Here is an 18,453-nt window from a genome sequence, read left to right on the forward strand (position 1 = left end):
AACGGTGTGATCGTAAACCAACTGGTTCCGGGACAACCCACACTTGTCCTAAGATGCTGGGGAAGTCCACTTCCAGCTTCCCCCGAAGCAAGGAGGTAAGGGCCAACTAAAGCTCATCTCTGTCTGCATTCGGCAGGGAACCCACGCAATGAAGCTTCCCAGCACCGCTCACGGTGTCCTACGCTCTGATACCACCGCAAGCCCCCTTCTAATAAGCCACGCGGCGACCCCGCTAGCGGGAAAACCGGGCAGCAGCTGAAGTGAGGGCAGAAGCAGCAGCTTCAGGGGCTCAGTGCGCAAGCGCAGGCGCCACAATGCGCAGGCGCCGCCTAGAAGTGACTTCTCCAAAAAGTGCCTTAGTTCTTGGTCACCTGAGCTCGAGGGTGACTCGGCTGCGGTAGGCTTCCCAGATACCAGCCCTCCGCGGGTCCCGTCTGGTGATCCCTCCCCCTTCTCTTGCCCCTCGCTCCTCCACCCCCAAATCCTCTGAGGGCCTGTCTTTTCCGTCCCTTTTCCCAGTTGCGGGTCGGACCGGGCCGAGCCGGGCAGCCTGGGCGCGGTCTCTGACCATGGCGTCTCTCTTCAAGAAGAAAACCGTGGATGGTGAGTTCAGGCCGGGCCCAAGAGGCCCAGCTCGGCGTTTCCCTGGTGTGTTTTGGGGGCTTCCGGCCACGATTCTTTCTGCTATCCCTAGGGGCGGGGCTGGACCTGGTGGCCCCACAGGTGACCGCCCTCGTGCGTCACTTCTCTGCTTCCCCATCTCTTCTGACCCGCCACACCTCTACCTCACCTGGGCAGTCTGGCTTCTTCTCTCCGATAACACCACACACACCACCTTTACCACCCCCAGCCCACCTAGATTTTCCTTTAGCGAGGTGTTGAGCATTTTAAGGAGACAGGATTCAGCTGGCCCTTGAGTGTTGTTAAGCTGTGTTTGATCAATTACTTGTTGGTTTCAGCTGTTGGTTTGTTGCTCCTTCAATTTGTAGATATACTATTTACAAGCTAGTACCGGAAACCTGTACTGAGCTGGAGGAGGGTGTAACAGGCTCCAGTTACAAAACGATCCTGGCTCTGGGTCGTTTTGCCCCAAGAATATCCCATCAGAGAGATGTGAAACAAATGCTTCTTTACTGACTCCAGTAAAAATATAAAAGAAATCTAAGGGAAGTGCCTTAGGTTTAGTTTTCATAATGTATTTTTCCTTCCCTGTGACTGTCTTACTATTTATTTAGTAAGTAAGAGACGTGGTATGTGGTATGTATTATCTGCATAGAAGTTTACATTTTAAGATACTTGCATTGTTTCAGACATTTAGGTCCATGTCATCTTAAGAGGAAAAAAGTGAATGTATAAAAATATACAAATTGGTGTGTATTAGCAATTACTGTAATGTATATTTATATAACACTGATTAGTTACTCTTGATATTTTCATTGACTGCCACCAGGAATCAAATTCATTCAAGCTGTTTAAAAATCGTATTTCCTATTACATGTGGAGTCTAGGTTGCTGCTGGTTCAACTAAAGAATCACTTCTTTGTAAGGGTCTAACTCTGCCACAAAAGGAGCAGTGGTAGCTAGACAGTGATTGGTACAAGCAGGGTGCTGAGTCCAGACCTGGGGTAACTCCTTCATTCCTTTGTATTGACTGTTCCATTGCCAACAACATTATTTTGGGGAGGATAACAAAGACATCATTTTTACTTTGCGACTCTACCCATTACTTAATGTAATTTTAGCTCTAATTTAGCACACAGCATAATAAATTTTTGTTTACCCTAAGTGGTTAAAAAACATTTTTTTTAATTTATGGACTTTTTAGTTACTAAGAAGTACCATTTACAGTACCTGGAACACCTTCCAAGTTGTTTTAGGATGTAGTACAGTTATGAAAGATGGATTTTATTGAGAATGCTGCCTAATCTTTAATGGGGCACTCCTCCCTCCACTGTTTCAGTCCCAATGTTGTGGTTTACAGTTATTGTATAGCACTTCAGGGGGGAAAGGTTTGTTTCAGTTTTAAATAGTGAGAATTTACTAAGCAGAGGAAGGGAGTTGTATCTTTGTTGTATTAATTATATTAAAAAAACTTTTTTTTAACTTTAAAGGCCAAACAGCTTTAATTGCTTAATACCTGTCAAATATTTTCAAAGATATAAATATCAGTTCTATATACTCATTTCTGTGCTTCTTGGTGCTTTTGGCAGGCTAGTGACTATTGTGCTTGAAGTATATAGAGCAGAATAATAAAAAACAGTGAGGATGTGCAGTGAGGGTATTTAACTGTATACTCATTTGCAATTGGGTTAATTCATCCAAGAAATAATGTTTTTTGCTAAAGAAACTTTTTTGTGAAAATTAAGTCTAAGGACTTTAGCTAGGAGCTGTACTACTGATTTAAAGATCTGTGTGAAATTTCTGAATGTAAATTTGCCCACCATGAACATATACTATAACTACTGGTACTACTTTCTATAACTGCATATTTATTTTTTCTTTTGCATTATCACGTCAATTCAAATCACTTCATGACATTTTAATTATATATTTTACTTTCATCATTTTGATATGGAGCTTTGTTGATATTTTTACTCCTTGTTTTATTAAAAAGATGGTGTGGTGTTTTGTTTAAAAGGTGACAGCATTCTTCTTAGCAGTAATGAGGCTATATATTATGAAATGTAATGTATTTTTATGCATTTCTTCCAGATTCTTGGACTCGTTGATTATTGATCCTAAGATCTTTTGCTGTATATTGCCTTTTTATCTGTTTCAGCAGTAATGAAATTCTGATATATAAGGGAAATACGTAACTGCTTATAGATCTGGAGAATAATTGACTCTTTTTGTCTCTGGATTGGCTGGAAGAGTTGCATACTATATCGTTAAAGACTACTGCACTTGTAAATTAAAAAGGGAGACAAGATTACAGCACTTATTACTATTCAGAGTTATGTTTAATTCATTTTTGACACAAAGATGAACAAGTCTCTGTGGTGTATACTTTGTTACAGAAATTAATGAGAATTGTACCTCAATGCTATAGAAGAGAAAGATTCCTTTGAACTTGAAATTACAATTGAGTGTTTGATTTTCCTTTTACTGATTTATAAGGTATATACATATACACAGGGTAATGTGTATACAGTGTTCCCCTTCCCCCACCTCAAGTGGACTAATGGTGACCTATTTATTGAAACTACTTATGAACCTGTAAATCAGGATGCATTGAGGATTTGTCATAAATGGACAACGAAATGTGTCTTTTAAAAAGTGAAATTCTTTAAGGTGTGTGTGTGTGTGTGTGTGTGTGTGTGTAATTTTTGCCTGCTATCTTCAATAAAGAAAAATTTGAGGTCCTAGTCTAAGCCAGCATTGTTTTGGCATTTTTGTATACAGCATCTTCTTTAATTCTCACTATTATTATTCTTGCTTTATTGGTGAAGAAATTGAGATACAAGACTAAGTAATTTGCTTAGTGGCAAATCCAGGACCTCATCCCTTGAGTATTATCATTGATATTTTTTTCTTATGAGAGATCCTATGTCATGGTTTAATTTTGCTGTTCTTGCTAGCATATGGAATTTTCAACTGTTGGTAGGCACTGTGTGATGATAACCTTTTGTCTGTGAATCAGTCTCTTTTTCTCTTGGAATTAGTGGTAGAACTCTGATTTCTAACAGTGTTAGAGCTGGAAACAACCTCCTCTTGCTGACTCTCCATGGAGCCAGCATTTCTGGGGAAGTATTTTCCAATTTTCCAGTCTCTTTCTGCTCTTCATGCACGCTTCTTGAAGGAGTAGTGTTGTCTCCTATCTCCAGCCCTGTATTTCTCAGATCCCGCCCCCCCCCCCTGCATTCTACAGCAGTTTGCTTTACATCTTAAGTGATGAGATCTTGCTAAGATCATCAATGACTCCTAGAGTGCCAAATGGCCATTTTTTCAGTAATCATCTCTTGGGCCTTTGTTTTGCATTTGATCCTAATAATTTCTTTGTTGAAATTCTCTTGTGGTTTGCATGAAACTCTTCATATTGTCCCCAGATTCTTCTGACCACTGTTTTTCTCTTTTTTCTTTTAAGTTTTTCTTTTTTCCTTCTTCTCTTCCTCCCTCTCTTCTTTCCTTTCTTCTTCTTCTTTTTTTTTTTAAACTTGGTCCTTAAATGTTAGTGTTTTTGTTGGTTCTGTCTTGCACTACCACTGTTATAACTGTGCACTCTCTCCCTGCATGATCTTATCCAAACTCTTATCATTTTAGTTATTATCTAGATGCTGATGGGTCCCAATTTGTGTCTCTAGTTATATTTTTTTCTGAGTTTCAGACCAATGGCTTCCGAGTATCTCCACCTAGATGTCTCAGAGTACCTCAAATTAAAGAGATTCCAAACAATTCATCACCATCTCCTTGGAGTCAGTTCCTTCCCTGAGTCTCCTCCTTCCGTGTTGGCAGGTCCTGATTTTGCCTCTTACTTTTAATTATTACCAAGTTTTGCTTGTTTTGCCTCTTAAATATTTGACACACATGATTTTCCACCATGTGCCTGCAATGCCTGCTCTAATTTGGATCCCATTTATCTTGCACTTTATTACATCACCTTTTTGCTTTTCCTCCCTGTCGCTTCAGAGCTCTGTAATCATTCATCTGCAGAGTTGCCTTGTGATTTGATCTACCAGAAATGCAAATCAGACTGCTGCTCCTCAGTGTAAACCCCTTTTTTGTATCTCTGGTACCAACAAGATCAGAGAGAGCTCTTTGATAAGGCATATATGGTCCTTCTTGATCTGGTCCTTGACTTTCTTGTCATATCTCTGAACATTTTACTGTCCAGCAGTATAGTTCTTTTATTTATCAGAACATACCATACATACTCTTTCTCACTCTGACGTAGTTTTGGTGTCCTTATGTATAGGATCCTCTTTTTCCTTTCTCTGGCTAACCTGCACTGTCTTGGGTGTTTTTCTTCTCTGAGAACTTTTCTCTGATGCTGTCTCAGACTATGTTAAGTACCTCACTCTTGTATTCTCATTTTTTATCTCTGCTTCCTAACCTTTCATTGGAACTAGAGTAGATCCTTATGTCCTTCCAAAGTTGCAGTATGCCTTTTCTGAGTTTTTCCTACTTTCCATATATGTAAGGTAGCAGATACTCTTCAGAATACATGAAAGTATCTCTGTAGCAGTTTAAATTTAGAGGCAAAGTCTCAAAATAACAGTGTTTACTAACCAAAAGTAGTGTTTCCAAAATCCAGAGCTTATTATAGCCTACATCTATTTATCATTGTCACCCACCCACAAGTTCAAACATAAGTTGAGGAACCCTACTGACCGAAGAGGAGCAAGTTCTTGGTTTTTCCCTTATCGGGATTGTATCCATGCTAGTAGTCCAGAGTTCAGAATCTGTGACGTTTTGAGTAACTTGGGATGAACCTCCTGCCCAACGGTAGGCTGTGATGCCTCCTGTGTGAGGTCGTAAGAGAAAATCCACCATCTATATAAACTGAATCCCATCCAGAACTTTTCTGCTCTCTTCCAAATAAGATAGAACCTTCTGGTGCTGTCTGCGGTACCTAGATCTTTCCTAGGATGCTGTGTGTTCCTTTAGTGCTTGGTGTTCTGAATATTTATTTTTAAATTTTTTTTTTTACGTTTTTTAAAAAATTTATTTTTGAGAGAGAGAGAGACAGTGCAAGCAGGGGAGGGTCAGAGAGAGAGGGAGATAGAGAATCTGAAGCAGGCTCCAGGCTCTGAGCTAGCTGTCAGCACAGAGCCCGATGCGGGGCTCGAACCCACAAACCGTGAGATCATGAAACTGAGCTGAAACCGGACGCTTAACTGACTGAGCCACCCAGGCGCCCCTGTTATGAATATTTAAAAACTCAAATTTTACTTTCTGTTTGGTCCCTACGTTCTTGGCACACCAAAGAAAAATAATTGAACATGGGATTCAGAAGCACAGTACCCTCCTGAGGATTTTTCTGAGTAAATGTTCTCCATTCTTGTGGTATGGATATTTCTGTAGGAACATGTCTTCCTCTATCCCTAGCATGACCCCAAAGACTGGCATTTCTTCTCATGCTATTATTTTCTACCTTCTAAGTCCATAAGTCTGTGAAACATTCCTTTCATAGGAGCTTTCCTGGTCATACCCTCACTTATCTAAAGTGAGAAAATGCCCTTTCACAATTTTCTGAACTGATGTTGTTATTAATGATGGTACCAAAGCCTATGTCTTTGAGGACCAAGTGCGACCTAAAGATCTACTGACACATAGCCCATCTGAAAACCTTCCGTCAGCTCTTGAAAACACTGATATTTTACTAATAATAAATAAATCAGAATGAATTTGTCAGGGCTTGAATGAGTTGAGACTTTACTAGGAGGGGGAAAAAATGCTACCATAGGGCTAGACTCTCCTGTTTTCCTTTTAAGTTTATTTATTTATTCACTTATATAGAGAGATCATGAATGGGAGAGGGAGGTAGAAAGAGAGAGAGAGAGAGAGAGAGAGAGAGAGGAGAGAAGAGAGAGAGAGGAGAGAGGGAGGGAGAGAATCCCAAGTGGGCTCTCAACCTGATGCAGGCCTTGATTCCACCAACCTTGAAATCGTGACCTGAGCTGAAATCAAGAGTCAATCATCCAACCGGCAGAGCCACTCAGGCGCCCTCCTGTTTTCTCTTTAGTATTCCACTTCTGCCTTCCAAGAAAGGCCTGCTGAATTTTTCAACTTCAACCTAGTTTTTAAATGGATCCTTGGCTCCCTGGACCGTATGTAGAAGAAACCTCTTGGCACAATCCTCCACAGTCCTTTCTCTTTCCTATAAATGTTTTCTGTTCTATTTTTTGTTCTTATTTTTTTCTTTGCTATGTATCAAAACTGGTTAATTAAGCTGATACTATTCCTCCCTGATTTTGTTTGGTATACCATTTCCAAAGCCCAAGAAACAGATCTGCTTGCATATCGAATTCTGATTCCTACCCATCCATCCCTCATTGTCATTTTCCTTCTGCCTTTCGGTTAATTTGGTTCCCAGAGCCAGGATTTTCCAGGAACTGACCTTTAACATTTCTTTCTTACCCCTTAACTTTTGAGCATTTTTGCAGTTTTTTTTATTTTCCTCATCAACCCAAGAAGGTGATAGATCCCTGAATAGCCAGGACTCCTTTTCTCTTTATTGTTGGGTGAGCATCATCACACCTCCTTAACATGCGTGGTTCTCCTGTTCAGTCACCATCAGGGTGTGTCTGACGCCCATTAGCCCGTTCCGCCAGGGCCGCACACCCCCCACTTCCACTCGCAGCTGCTGCAGAGATTGCAGATGAAGTGAAGTGCCCTCTCGTCTCAGCTCTTGATCTCCAGAGCAAGTTAATGAAAACGGTAAAGCAGGATGTGGGAACATTTTGTGCTCCCATTTCAATCCATGTGATGGCTAGATTTAGGATGACTGATAGGCAATAAAATTGCATAGATCAAAACTATTTTTTTCTTTAAAGAAATACATTTAAAGCAGAAAATATGGTATATTAGATTAAAATTTCTGTCATGATGTTATAGTAATCATGACCTTGTAGTAAAGCACAAAGCATGTCTATGATAGAGGGTGCTGTCCTGTAGACCCGCTTGAATCCCACTGAATGGAGGGCATCTGCATGTTGTGCCTTAGGGCCCGTGGGGCAGTAGTCCTCGCCTACCCTGTAAACTTGAGGGAGGCTCCCTCCGTCCTCCCAGAAGAAGGGCACTTTAAACATGTTTAAAATACAACTCACAAATTAATGAATGCCTGTATGTAAAGGATTTGGGGCCTTTTGGTTTGTTTGTTTTTTGCTTTTTGCTTTAATTGTCAAATCTCTAAATTATATGTAAATAATCAGGGTCTAGAAGGACAGCCATAATTCAAGTTGGGGCCTGGTCTCAAATCCCAGTAGAGAATTCTAGTGAATTAGGCTGGACCACGTCATGGAGACCCCTTTTGTTTTGTTTTTATTTTTTACTTATTTTTTCTATAAGCAGATGTACCTAATTGATTCAGAACCAACAAGAGCAGAGTGACTTTTTCTGTCTGTATCTTAAGTCCAGAATTGAAGTCTGTGATCAGTCTAGTGCATACATGTATGTTCCATTCAGTAAAGAGTCTGCAGAGCTTAAGATGGGCTTTTAATGCCTACAGAGGAGCTGACGCGGGGGGCCTGCTCTAAGTGTTGTGCTGGATATGAGTGGATGAAAAGGGTGGTGGGTGGCGTGGCCCTAGACCCCTTTCACCTCCTGGAGTGGTGACAGAGAACATACCATAGTCACAGCCAGTACCGTTGCCATTTTAACAATGTGAAAGGTTTTTTTTTTTTTATTACTACCTATTATGAAGTGCTTCACAACAACCCCACAAGGTAGATGAAGTGCTGGAACATAAATCTGGGATTTTTTTTTTGATCTGTAGAAGGAAGACAGTATGGACGGGAGCCCAGCACTCTGTCTCCTAGATGTCAGCAATACCCAGTACAGGTCTGTCATTGTCTGGACTCAGAATGAAAAAAGGGGAAGTAGAAATTGTAAGGGAAATATCTGGTTAGTCAGTGCTCGTTTTTTCCACTGTACAAAGATATCTATCATAGTTCAGGTTTTGTTTTTAAATTATCGACCATCTTTCTTGGTAACCAGTAGAGTTTTTTATACATTTTAAAGAAATGTGTTAACTGTGCCTCCGAGGCACATTCTTTAACATTTCAACATATGTTTGCAGTCCCTTAGGTCACTGCTAACTGTGCTGTATTGGGATACTAGTTGGCATTAAGTGCGGTGGGGCTACAATAGATAAAATACTCTTAAAGAGCCTGTAATCTTGGGAGGAAACTAGATCTACCAAAAAATAAATAGAATGGAAAATAAACTTGGCCCAAAAAACATTTGCTTCTCAGAACTATTCTCAAATTATTCCTTCTGAATTATCTAGAAGACCAAATAATTAAATGTGGGTTTAATGTAGGGATTTTTTCCCCCTAAAAGTTAAAGGATATTGTAAGTTTTATAGGGTATGCCTATCATCTTATATGAAGAAAATGTTTTACTATCTTTTCTCACTTACCATAATATGTTTTAAAGTGTTATTACTGTATTTTAGTATGCAACATTAGATGTTCTCAGTTTATAGCTTAGAACTGTTTAAATATTAATAGGTCTATTAACTATGAGGCTATGGAATATGCAGTAGTTAATTTTCTTTATTTTTCTTTCTCTAATATACACTGACAGTTATGGTACACATATATACATAAAATTGAAGTAAAACTATTTTGATTAAGTTGTATGTTTTGGTAAAATTTCCTGTCATCATATGTGTTTCTCCAACAAAGATGGCTATCTCTATTTTCTACTCTCTGATACCAATGGGGGGGAGGGTGTCCAAAAAGACTCTAAAAATCCGTCTTAACACTCTCTGGAGTTAGCACAGAGTCCTCAGGTCCAAGGCGTAGTCCTACAAGACTGAACTCATTTTAGATGCCAGTCACAAGTCTCAGGTTGCCCCCAGTACTTGTAGAGTCCCTGTCACTCTTTCCACCGTTTGATAATTTGCTAGAACAAGTCGTAGAACTCAGGAAAGTGCTGTACTTAGGAATAGCCAAAAGGAGGGAAATTTTGGTGGCTGTGAGTGGCACGAGATCTTCCATGGCCTTTTGTGGGCGTGCTGTCCTCCTAGCGCACGAGTGTGCTCACCAACCCGGAAGCTCTCCTGATCTCGTTGTTCGAGAGTTTTCTATGACCCAATCTTCTGCCCCGCTCACTCTTCCTTAGGTCAAGGGGGTGAGGCTGAACTTCCCATTGTCTGATCAAGTATCTGGTCTTTCTGGTAACCAGCCCCCTCCAGAAGCTATCTAGGGGTCTCCCTTCTTGAGTTAAAAGATACTGCTATCACTAAAGAAGTTCCAAGGTTTTAGGAGCTCTGTGCCGGCAACTCCAGACAAAGGTCAAATACGTGCTTTTTCTTGTGTCACCCTAATAATGATAAAGTATATGTTGATAGAATTCTAAATCTTCACGATCAAGGCTTTCAGCGGTTGCTTTGCATCCGTGTCAGTTATCTGACTTGTCAATACGGTGGCTTCTCTTTCACTTCTGTACTCTTGTGGTTTTAGAAGATCCTCACACTATCTCAGTATTACCATTTCATTTTATATTAGTTGAGTTTAGGGAGTTTTCAGTACACAAAGATGTTATACTCCAAAAGTTTATTTGTAATTTCATAGTTTTAAACTTAGAACATATTTTCTGTTGAAACAGTAGAGTAAGTGGTGAATGTTTTTGTACCAATTCATTGGCTTTGGCAAGATAGGGTGCTAAATTCAAAAGAAGAAAATTGGGAGTATTTGAGTGTTGAGGATGAAAAGGCTAATGGTTGCTTTTAAAGATAGGGAAATAAGAGCTTTGCCATTTGGTGTCTATCTGCATTTGTCAAAGGAAAGGAGAGAGAAAATTCCAAGTAGGCTTGATCCCATGAACCGTCAGATCATGACCTGAGCTGAAATAAAGAGTCAGATGCTTAACTGACTGAGCCCCTACAAAATTCATATTAAGTCCTAACCCCCTAATGTGACTATGTTTAGAGATAGGATTGTAAAGAGGTAATTGAAGTTAAAAGGTTATGAGGATGTGGCCCTAATTCAGGAGGAGTGTGATCTTATAGGAAGAGGAAGAGGAAGAGGTACCAGGGATGGGCTCACAAAGGGCCATATGAGGACACAGCAAGAAGGCAGACATCTGTAGCTTAGAGAGAGACCTCAGGAAAAATCACACCTGACAGTACCTTGACCTTGGACTTCCAGCTTCCAGAACTGTGAGAAAATTAGTTTTTTGTTGTTTAAGGTACCCAGTCTGTGGCATTTGTTATAGCAGCCCTAGGAAACTAATAAATTGTGTTATTTTAGAATAAAATCCCAGCCAGTGCTCCATGGAACATTAACATCTAGGAAATGTATTAATAGAGATTTCTTAAAAGGAATCCTTGACTTAATAAATAATAGGAAATAATCTATAGTATGTTCTCCCCTTAAGAATCGACTACATATTCATATGATAAATAGTCTTAGAGGCCTCAAAGCAAAGAAATCTATTCAACTATTAGGGGCAGAGGGGCAGAGAGAGGGAGAAAGAGAATCTCAAGTGCTTTTGCACTGTCAGCACAGAGCCCGATGCAGGATTCGACTCAACGAACCCTGAGATCATGACCTGAGCTGAGATCAAGGGTCAGACACTTAACCAACTGACCAACCCAGGTGCCCCTAGTTATTTTTATTCTGAGTAAAGTTATACATTATATACAGATATGTGTACGTTGCAATGTTCTATCAGTAAGAGAATAATGGGTGTTGGCTCTCTTGTTTTATTTGAGGTGAACTTCATCTAACACTCACCATTGTAAAGTGAACGACAGTTCAGTAGCATTAGTACTTTCACAGTGCTGTGTCACCATCAGCTCTGTTCCAACATTATCATCACCTCACACTAAAGTCCTGTATACAATAAACAGTGATTGCGTTCTTTCTCCCCAACCCCTGGGAGGTTTTCCTAAACATTTTTTTAATGTTTATTCTTTTTTGAGAGACAGAGACAGAGCATGAACAGGGAGGGGCAGAGAGAGAGGGAGACACAGAATCCAAAGCAGGCTCCAGGCTCTGAGCTGACAGCACAGAGCCCATCACGGGGCTTGAACCCATGGACTGTGAGATCATGACCTAAGCCAAAGTCAGATGCTTAACCAACTGGGCCACCCAGGCACCCCTATGATTAATTTATTCTGATATTTCATATGAGTATAATCATAAAATGTGACCATGTATATCTGGCATCCATCCTTCACTTAGTAGTATGTATCAGCACTTCATTTCCTTTTATACTCCAGCTCTCTTATACCTAGAAGTAGAGTTGTTAAGGTCATATGGTAATTTTAGGTTTAACTTTGTAAGGAACCAGCAAATTGGTATCCACAGTGGTTGAGACAGTTTACATTCCTGCCAGCAGTGTAAGGTACCAGTCTTCACATCCTCAGTAACACTTGTTATTGTCTTGTTCTTTTTGATTATAGCCGTTCTGGTAGATGTGAAATGTCTCTTATTTCCCTTATGACTAATGATGCTGAGCATCTTCTTTTTGTGTTTATTGGCCATTTCTGTATCTTATTTGGATAAGCATCTATTCAAGTCCTTCAACCATTTTTAGTTAGATTTTTAAGAGGTATTTATATATTCTGGATACTAGACTCCTAACAAATACACACAACACACGCATGCACGCACACACTCACATATTAACATGCACGCATGCGCACACACGCACACACATGTATGTATATATTTTCTGCTTTTCTGTGGGATGTCTTTCCACTTCCTTTGGTGCACAGCCTTTAATTTTCATGAAGTCCAATTTATGTTTATTTTTCTTTTGTTGTTCATGCTTTTAGTGTCATGTGTAAGAATTGCTAAGTCCTAGATCATGCAGATTTACTCCTATGTATTCTTCTAATAATTATATGACTTCAGTTCTTATGTTTGGGTCATTAATCTTTTTTTAGTTAATTTTTATATACATTGTGAGGTGGGGTCCAATTTCATTCTTTTTCATATGGACATCCTATTGTCCCAATGCCATTTGATAAAGAGACTATTCTTTCTATTAACATTGTTTTTAAATCTACTTCTTGACTAGGAAGGTACTCTAGTGAAGTGAGTAAGATTACTGATTCAGAAGACAGAACACTTGGGTCCAAATCTGGCATTACTGCTTACTATGTGTGACCTTGGGCAAGTTATTGAAACTTCTCAACTCTGTTTTCTTTAAATGTAAAATAATAGAAAAATCAACACCATAGCATTATTGTGAATATTATATTATAGATTTACTGTAATATATGGACAGCACTTAGCAAGATTCCTGGTAATGAAAGATCAGTTTTGGCAAGAATTACCATCAATATCTGTGATCTTTGAAGAAATTACTAGTTAGTAACAACTAACCCAAATTATAGTCCCTCAGGCTTAAACTAGTACTTTAATTCTTCAAAAGATGGGGCTTGGTGGATTCAAATGACTTGAAATAAATTAGAAGAACTTTCAGATTGAGTGGACATTTAATAGTGTATCACAACATTGTGTGTTATTTACTCCTTAACATTTATCCTTTTTTTATGAATAAGAAATCTGAGGTTTAGAATATTACCCACCTTTCCCAGGATATCATCATATAATGATCAGGTAGCAGAGGGGGGATTCAGATTCAGGTCTGCCCCGTTGGAAGGTCTACTGCTTCAGTCTGTTATGATGACTTAATGTAGGAAACAAGATTTAATAAACACATGACCTGTCTTCCTTCCTGGAACTTCATATACTCATGGGGTCAGGAGAGATGAAGCATGTGTGTGTGACATATATATGTCATATAAAACATTGTATAGTGTGAGTTCTCTAAGGGAATCTTTTATTGTGATTTATATATACTTTTGGAGACTATAGCATATCTATACTTATATTTTGTAGTTCTTTATATAATTAATATTTATAATCCAAGTTTTAATATATTTGACTTTATATATGTATATTATATCGAATTAAAAAATTAATACCTATTAAAGCAAGGTTTCTTTTTTTAGTAAGGTCTCCATGTCTAATATTTTAAATGGTATTGAAGAAGATTTTAGAATTCATACATTTAGGTTTCTTTTGTGGTTCTCTTAGATGTGATAAAGGAACAGAATCGAGAATTACGAGGTACGCAGAGGGCTATAATCAGAGACCGAGCAGCTTTAGAGAAGCAAGAAAAACAGCTGGTAAGTAGAACATTAAATTTCAGCTTAACTTTTCAAACAAATTTGGAAATTACTGTTAGAATAATTAGCTAACTAAGAGAAAGACACATGGCAGGTGGTAAGTGATTTACTAAGAAATGGCATTTTATGTCTTCCTGAATTTTCTGCTTACCTTCGTTTATTGTGTCATTCTGCTAACATTTATCAGGATTCTGTGTATTCTGGTGATTATAAAATGAAATTATTCTTCAGTCTGTAGAAGTCAGGAATGCCCAGGAGGAAATACTCCTCAAAACACAGCTACTTTAGTCTCAGTTAACAGCAAAGATAAAATGGTCCTGAATAGTACGAGAGGTTACATGAAATAATTATGTTAACTTGTACATATCTTGATGTTTTAGTGATCATTGTGTCTGTGATCCTTTTTTTTTGAAATAGGCTATCTTGCTTGTCTTTAAATATTTTTATGTTATGTTTTTATATGTTGCTTAAAATCTTTTAAACAGCATGATTGAAGTATTAGTGATGTGCAATAAACTCCATTATTTAAAGCCTATAATTTGATACGTTTTTGGCACATATATATATACATACACTGATGGAATCTTTATTACAACCAAGATAATGAACATTACCACCATCCTGAAAAGTTTTCTTATTCCCCTCACAGTTACTTTTACCTGTACCTCCCTGACACCCTCCTCTGCAGCAAACACTGGTCTGTCCCTGTAAATTAGTTTACATTTTTCTAGACTTCATATAAATAGAATCATATAATATGAGTACTTTTTTAATATGGCTTCCTTCACTCATAATTATTTTGAGATTAATCACAGTTACATAATTAGTATTAATTTTTTGATTGATGAGTATTACTTCACTGTATGGATGTTTCATAATTTATTGATCTATTCACCAGCCTGTGGACATTTGGGTTATTTCCAGGTTCGGGCTATTTTGAATGAAGTTGCTATAAAGATGCAATTGGAGTCTTTGTGTGAACATATGTTTTCATTTCTCTTGGGTATACTCCTAGGACTGGGATTGCTAGATCATGGGGTAAAAGTATGTTTAACTGTGTAAGAAACTACTAGACAGTTTCTTAAATCGGCTGTAATGTTTTCTCTTACCACCAGTTATAGATGAAAGTAAAGTTGTTCCACATGTGCTGGCCAATAGTTGGAGTTAACAGTCTTCTTAGTCATTCTAGTGGTGTATAGTAGATGATCATTTTAAATCACATTTCGCTAATTGCTAATGACATTCAGCATATTTTCATGTTCCTGTTTGCCATTTACATATCTTTTTGCCAAAGTGTCTATTGAAATATTTTACCCATTTTTTTCATCAAGTTGTTTTCTTTTGTTTATTTGTAAGAGCTTTTTATATATTTCAAATGTAAGTACCTTATTAAATATATATTTGATAAATATTTTCTCCAGTTATTGGCCTTCTATTTTCCTAATAGTGGCTTTTGTGAAACAGAAGATTTCTATTTTAATTAAGTGAAATTTCTTCTTCTTCTATGACTAGTACTTTTAGTATCCTAAGAAATCTTTCTCTAACCCAGAGTCGCAAATATTTTTTCTTCTGTTTTCTCCTGGAAGAATTATAGTTTTAGTTCTTACATTTAGGACACTGAGCCATATTGAATTAAGTTTCACTGTGTTACCAGGTGAGGTTAGAGGTTCACTTCTGCATCTTTTGATATGATGGTCATGCAGTTTTTCTTCTTTAATCTGTTAACCTAGTGAATTGTAGTTATTTGATTTATTGAAGTTAAAATCAGGCTTTTGCTCCTGGGATAAGTTCCACTGGTAGTGATGTGGGTTTTTTTTGAAATATTATTTTCAGGAAGCTAAAATTTGTTAAGAATACAGCAAAACCTTGGTTTGCGAGCACTGTTCATTCTGGAAGCATGCTTGTAATCCGAAGCACTTGTATATCAAGGCAAATTGCTTCATAAGAAATAATGGAAACTCAGATGATTCGTTCCACAACCCAAAATATTAATATAAAAATGATTACAGTACTCTAATATAAAATATTAAGGAAAATACAAAATATAAAGAAAAATAAGCAAATTAGCCTGCACTTAACCTTTGAAAACTTCGAGGCTGGCATGTGAGAGACAAGAGAGAAGAGGATTTTGTGTAGGGTGACTTTCACAATCACTAACAGAATCACTGCTGTCTGTTGGCTCAATGGAATCTTTTTTTTTATGCAACTTTACAAAGAACATATCCGATAATACTTGCTTTTGCTTTCTTTTGAGGATTTCATGGAACTGTGACATTTCATTGTCATTAAACAGATTCGTCGCTTGCAGTGCCACAGCCTTATTTGGGTGGTGCTTTTCTACAAAATTTTGCACTATTTCCCACATTTTGCACATCTCCTTAATCTCATTTGAACTGAGGGATTCCTCCACCTTTTTCTCCTTCACTGCAGACAAGATGCAGACATAGACTTCTCATAAAATCTTGCCATTTCAGCCGTTCACATACCTTGTTTGTCCTCAGTGATTTCCTTCTTAACGTCCACCGTAATCGTCCTTACTTTCCCACCTTTCTTTTCAACCTTTTCATGCATGGGGGCCATTGTATATGCTCACACAGCGGTTGATTACAGTATTAACAAACTCTTATCATACACTGTATTTAATGTAACTGGCAATAAGGCAGCAGGGGAAAGGGTCTATATCTGCAGACATCCTGGCCTAAATGAAGCAAAGCATTCCTAAGCTTCTCTTGTATGGAAGAGCAAAAAAATGTGTCCATTGGTGCTTTGAAGTGACAAAAATATACACTAGTGCCAATTGTGGGCACCTTCCAACATTCTGAAAAATCAGATTTCTGCCAGACACCTTGGCCTAAGACTGAGCATCTGAGCATGGGAGATGATCACCCACAATTCCACAGCGAGCAAGACAGAAAGAGAGAGAAAAATGAAGAGAGAGAGAACTATTGGCTCTGTTGTGATCATGTGACACTCAGCATCTGTACTACTCGTATTACAAGACATTGCTTGTTTATCAAGTTAAAATCTATTAGAAATGTTTACGCATCTTGCAGAACATGTGAAGAACAACCCAGGGTTTTACTGTATTTGCATCTAGGGGTGCCTGGGTGACTCAGTTAAGTGCCCAACTCTTGATTTCAGCTCAGGTCATGATCATGGTTGTGGGATTGAGCCCGTGTCAGGCCATGCTGGGTGTGGAGCCTGCTTGAGATTCTCTCTCTTTTCCCCTTCTGCCCCTCCTGCATGCTCTCCTCCCTCTCTCTCACAAAGAAAAGAAAAAAAGAGTTTTTGTATCCATGTTTGTGAAAGATACTGATTTGTAGTTATCTTTTCATGCAGTGTCTTTATTTGGTTTTGACATCTGAGTGATGCTGATTTTAAAGCATGACTTGGTTTCTTTCTTTCTTTACTGGAACAGTTTGTGTATTTCATCCTTAAACATTTGATTGGATTCATCAGTAAAGCTATCTTTGTGGGTAGGTTCCTAAACTACCAGTTCAGTTTTTAGAAAAAACAGATACAGAATGGATCATCAGATAATCCGTCTTTTTAAATGAGCTTTGGTAGTTAGCATCTGTCAAGATCCATGCTTACTAAATGTTAAAATGTGATGACCTGTTATTCATAATATTCCCATATTATCCATTAACATCTTTAGGAAGTAAAGTGATGCCCCCTCCCCCCTTTGCATTTCTCATCTTTGCAGTTTCTGTGCTCTCCTTGTATCACTTTTTCCCCTCATCTATCTGGCTAATGGTCTATCAATGCCAATGGTCAATCTCTTATAAAAACTGGCTTTAAAAAAACTTCTTTATTTTAATTTTTTTTTTTTTTTTTTTTTTACTTATACCCAAGTGAGTTAGCATATAGTGCAATAGTGATTTCAGGAGTAGATTCCTTAGTGCCCCTTACCCCTTTAGCCCATCCTCCCTCCCACAACTCCTCCAGTAACTCTGTTTGTTCTCCATATTTGAGTCTCTTATGTTTTGTCCCCCTCTCTGTTTTTATATTACTTTTGCTTCCCTTCCCTTATGTTCATCTGTTTTGTATTTTAAGATCTTCATATGAGTGAAGTCATACGATTTTTGTCTTTCTCTAATTTCACTTAGCATAATACCCTCTAGTTCTATCCATGTAGTTGCAAATGGCAAGATTTCATTCTTTTTGACTGGTGAGTAATACTCGTGGGTGTGGGTGTGGGTGTGAGTGTGGGTGTACACACACCACACCTTCTTATCCATTCATCCATCGATGGACATTTGGGCTCTTTCCATACTTTGGCTATTGTGGACAGTGCTGCCATAAACATTGGGGTGCATGTGCCCCTCTGAAACAGCACACATGTATCCCTTGGATAGACACCTAGTAGTGCAATTATTGGGTCGTGGGGTAGTTCTATTTTTAAATTTTTGAGGAATCTCCATACTATTTTCCAGAGTGGCTGCACCAGTTTGCATTCCCACTGGCAGTGCAAAAGAGATTCTCTTCCTTCACATCCTCGCCAACATCTATTGTTGCCTGAGTTGTTAATGTTGGCCATTCTAATGGGTGTGAGGTGATATCTCATTGTGGTTTTGATTTGATTGGTTTTCCCTGATGATGAGTGATGTTAAGCATTTTTTCATATGTCAGTTGGCCATCTC

The 18,453-nt window shown here is 38.4% G+C and overlaps 1 protein-coding gene across 1 annotated transcript in view; it reads left to right on the top strand.

Moving 5' to 3' along the window:
* Positions 1-347: 347 nt before the first annotated feature.
* The window catches only part of CHMP2B (charged multivesicular body protein 2B), a 35,346-nt gene continuing 17,240 nt past the window's right edge, over positions 348-18,453 (top strand). The window contains exons 1-3 of the mRNA XM_029939152.1: positions 348-397; positions 520-603; positions 13,719-13,810. Of these exons, the coding sequence (XP_029795012.1) occupies positions 570-603; positions 13,719-13,810 (126 nt within the window). The 5' untranslated portion in view covers positions 348-397; positions 520-569. The remainder of the gene's footprint in view (positions 398-519; positions 604-13,718; positions 13,811-18,453) is intronic.

This window comes from Suricata suricatta, chromosome 5, assembly GCF_006229205.1.
Source record: "Suricata suricatta isolate VVHF042 chromosome 5, meerkat_22Aug2017_6uvM2_HiC, whole genome shotgun sequence".
Taxonomy (NCBI): domain Eukaryota; kingdom Metazoa; phylum Chordata; class Mammalia; order Carnivora; family Herpestidae; genus Suricata; species Suricata suricatta.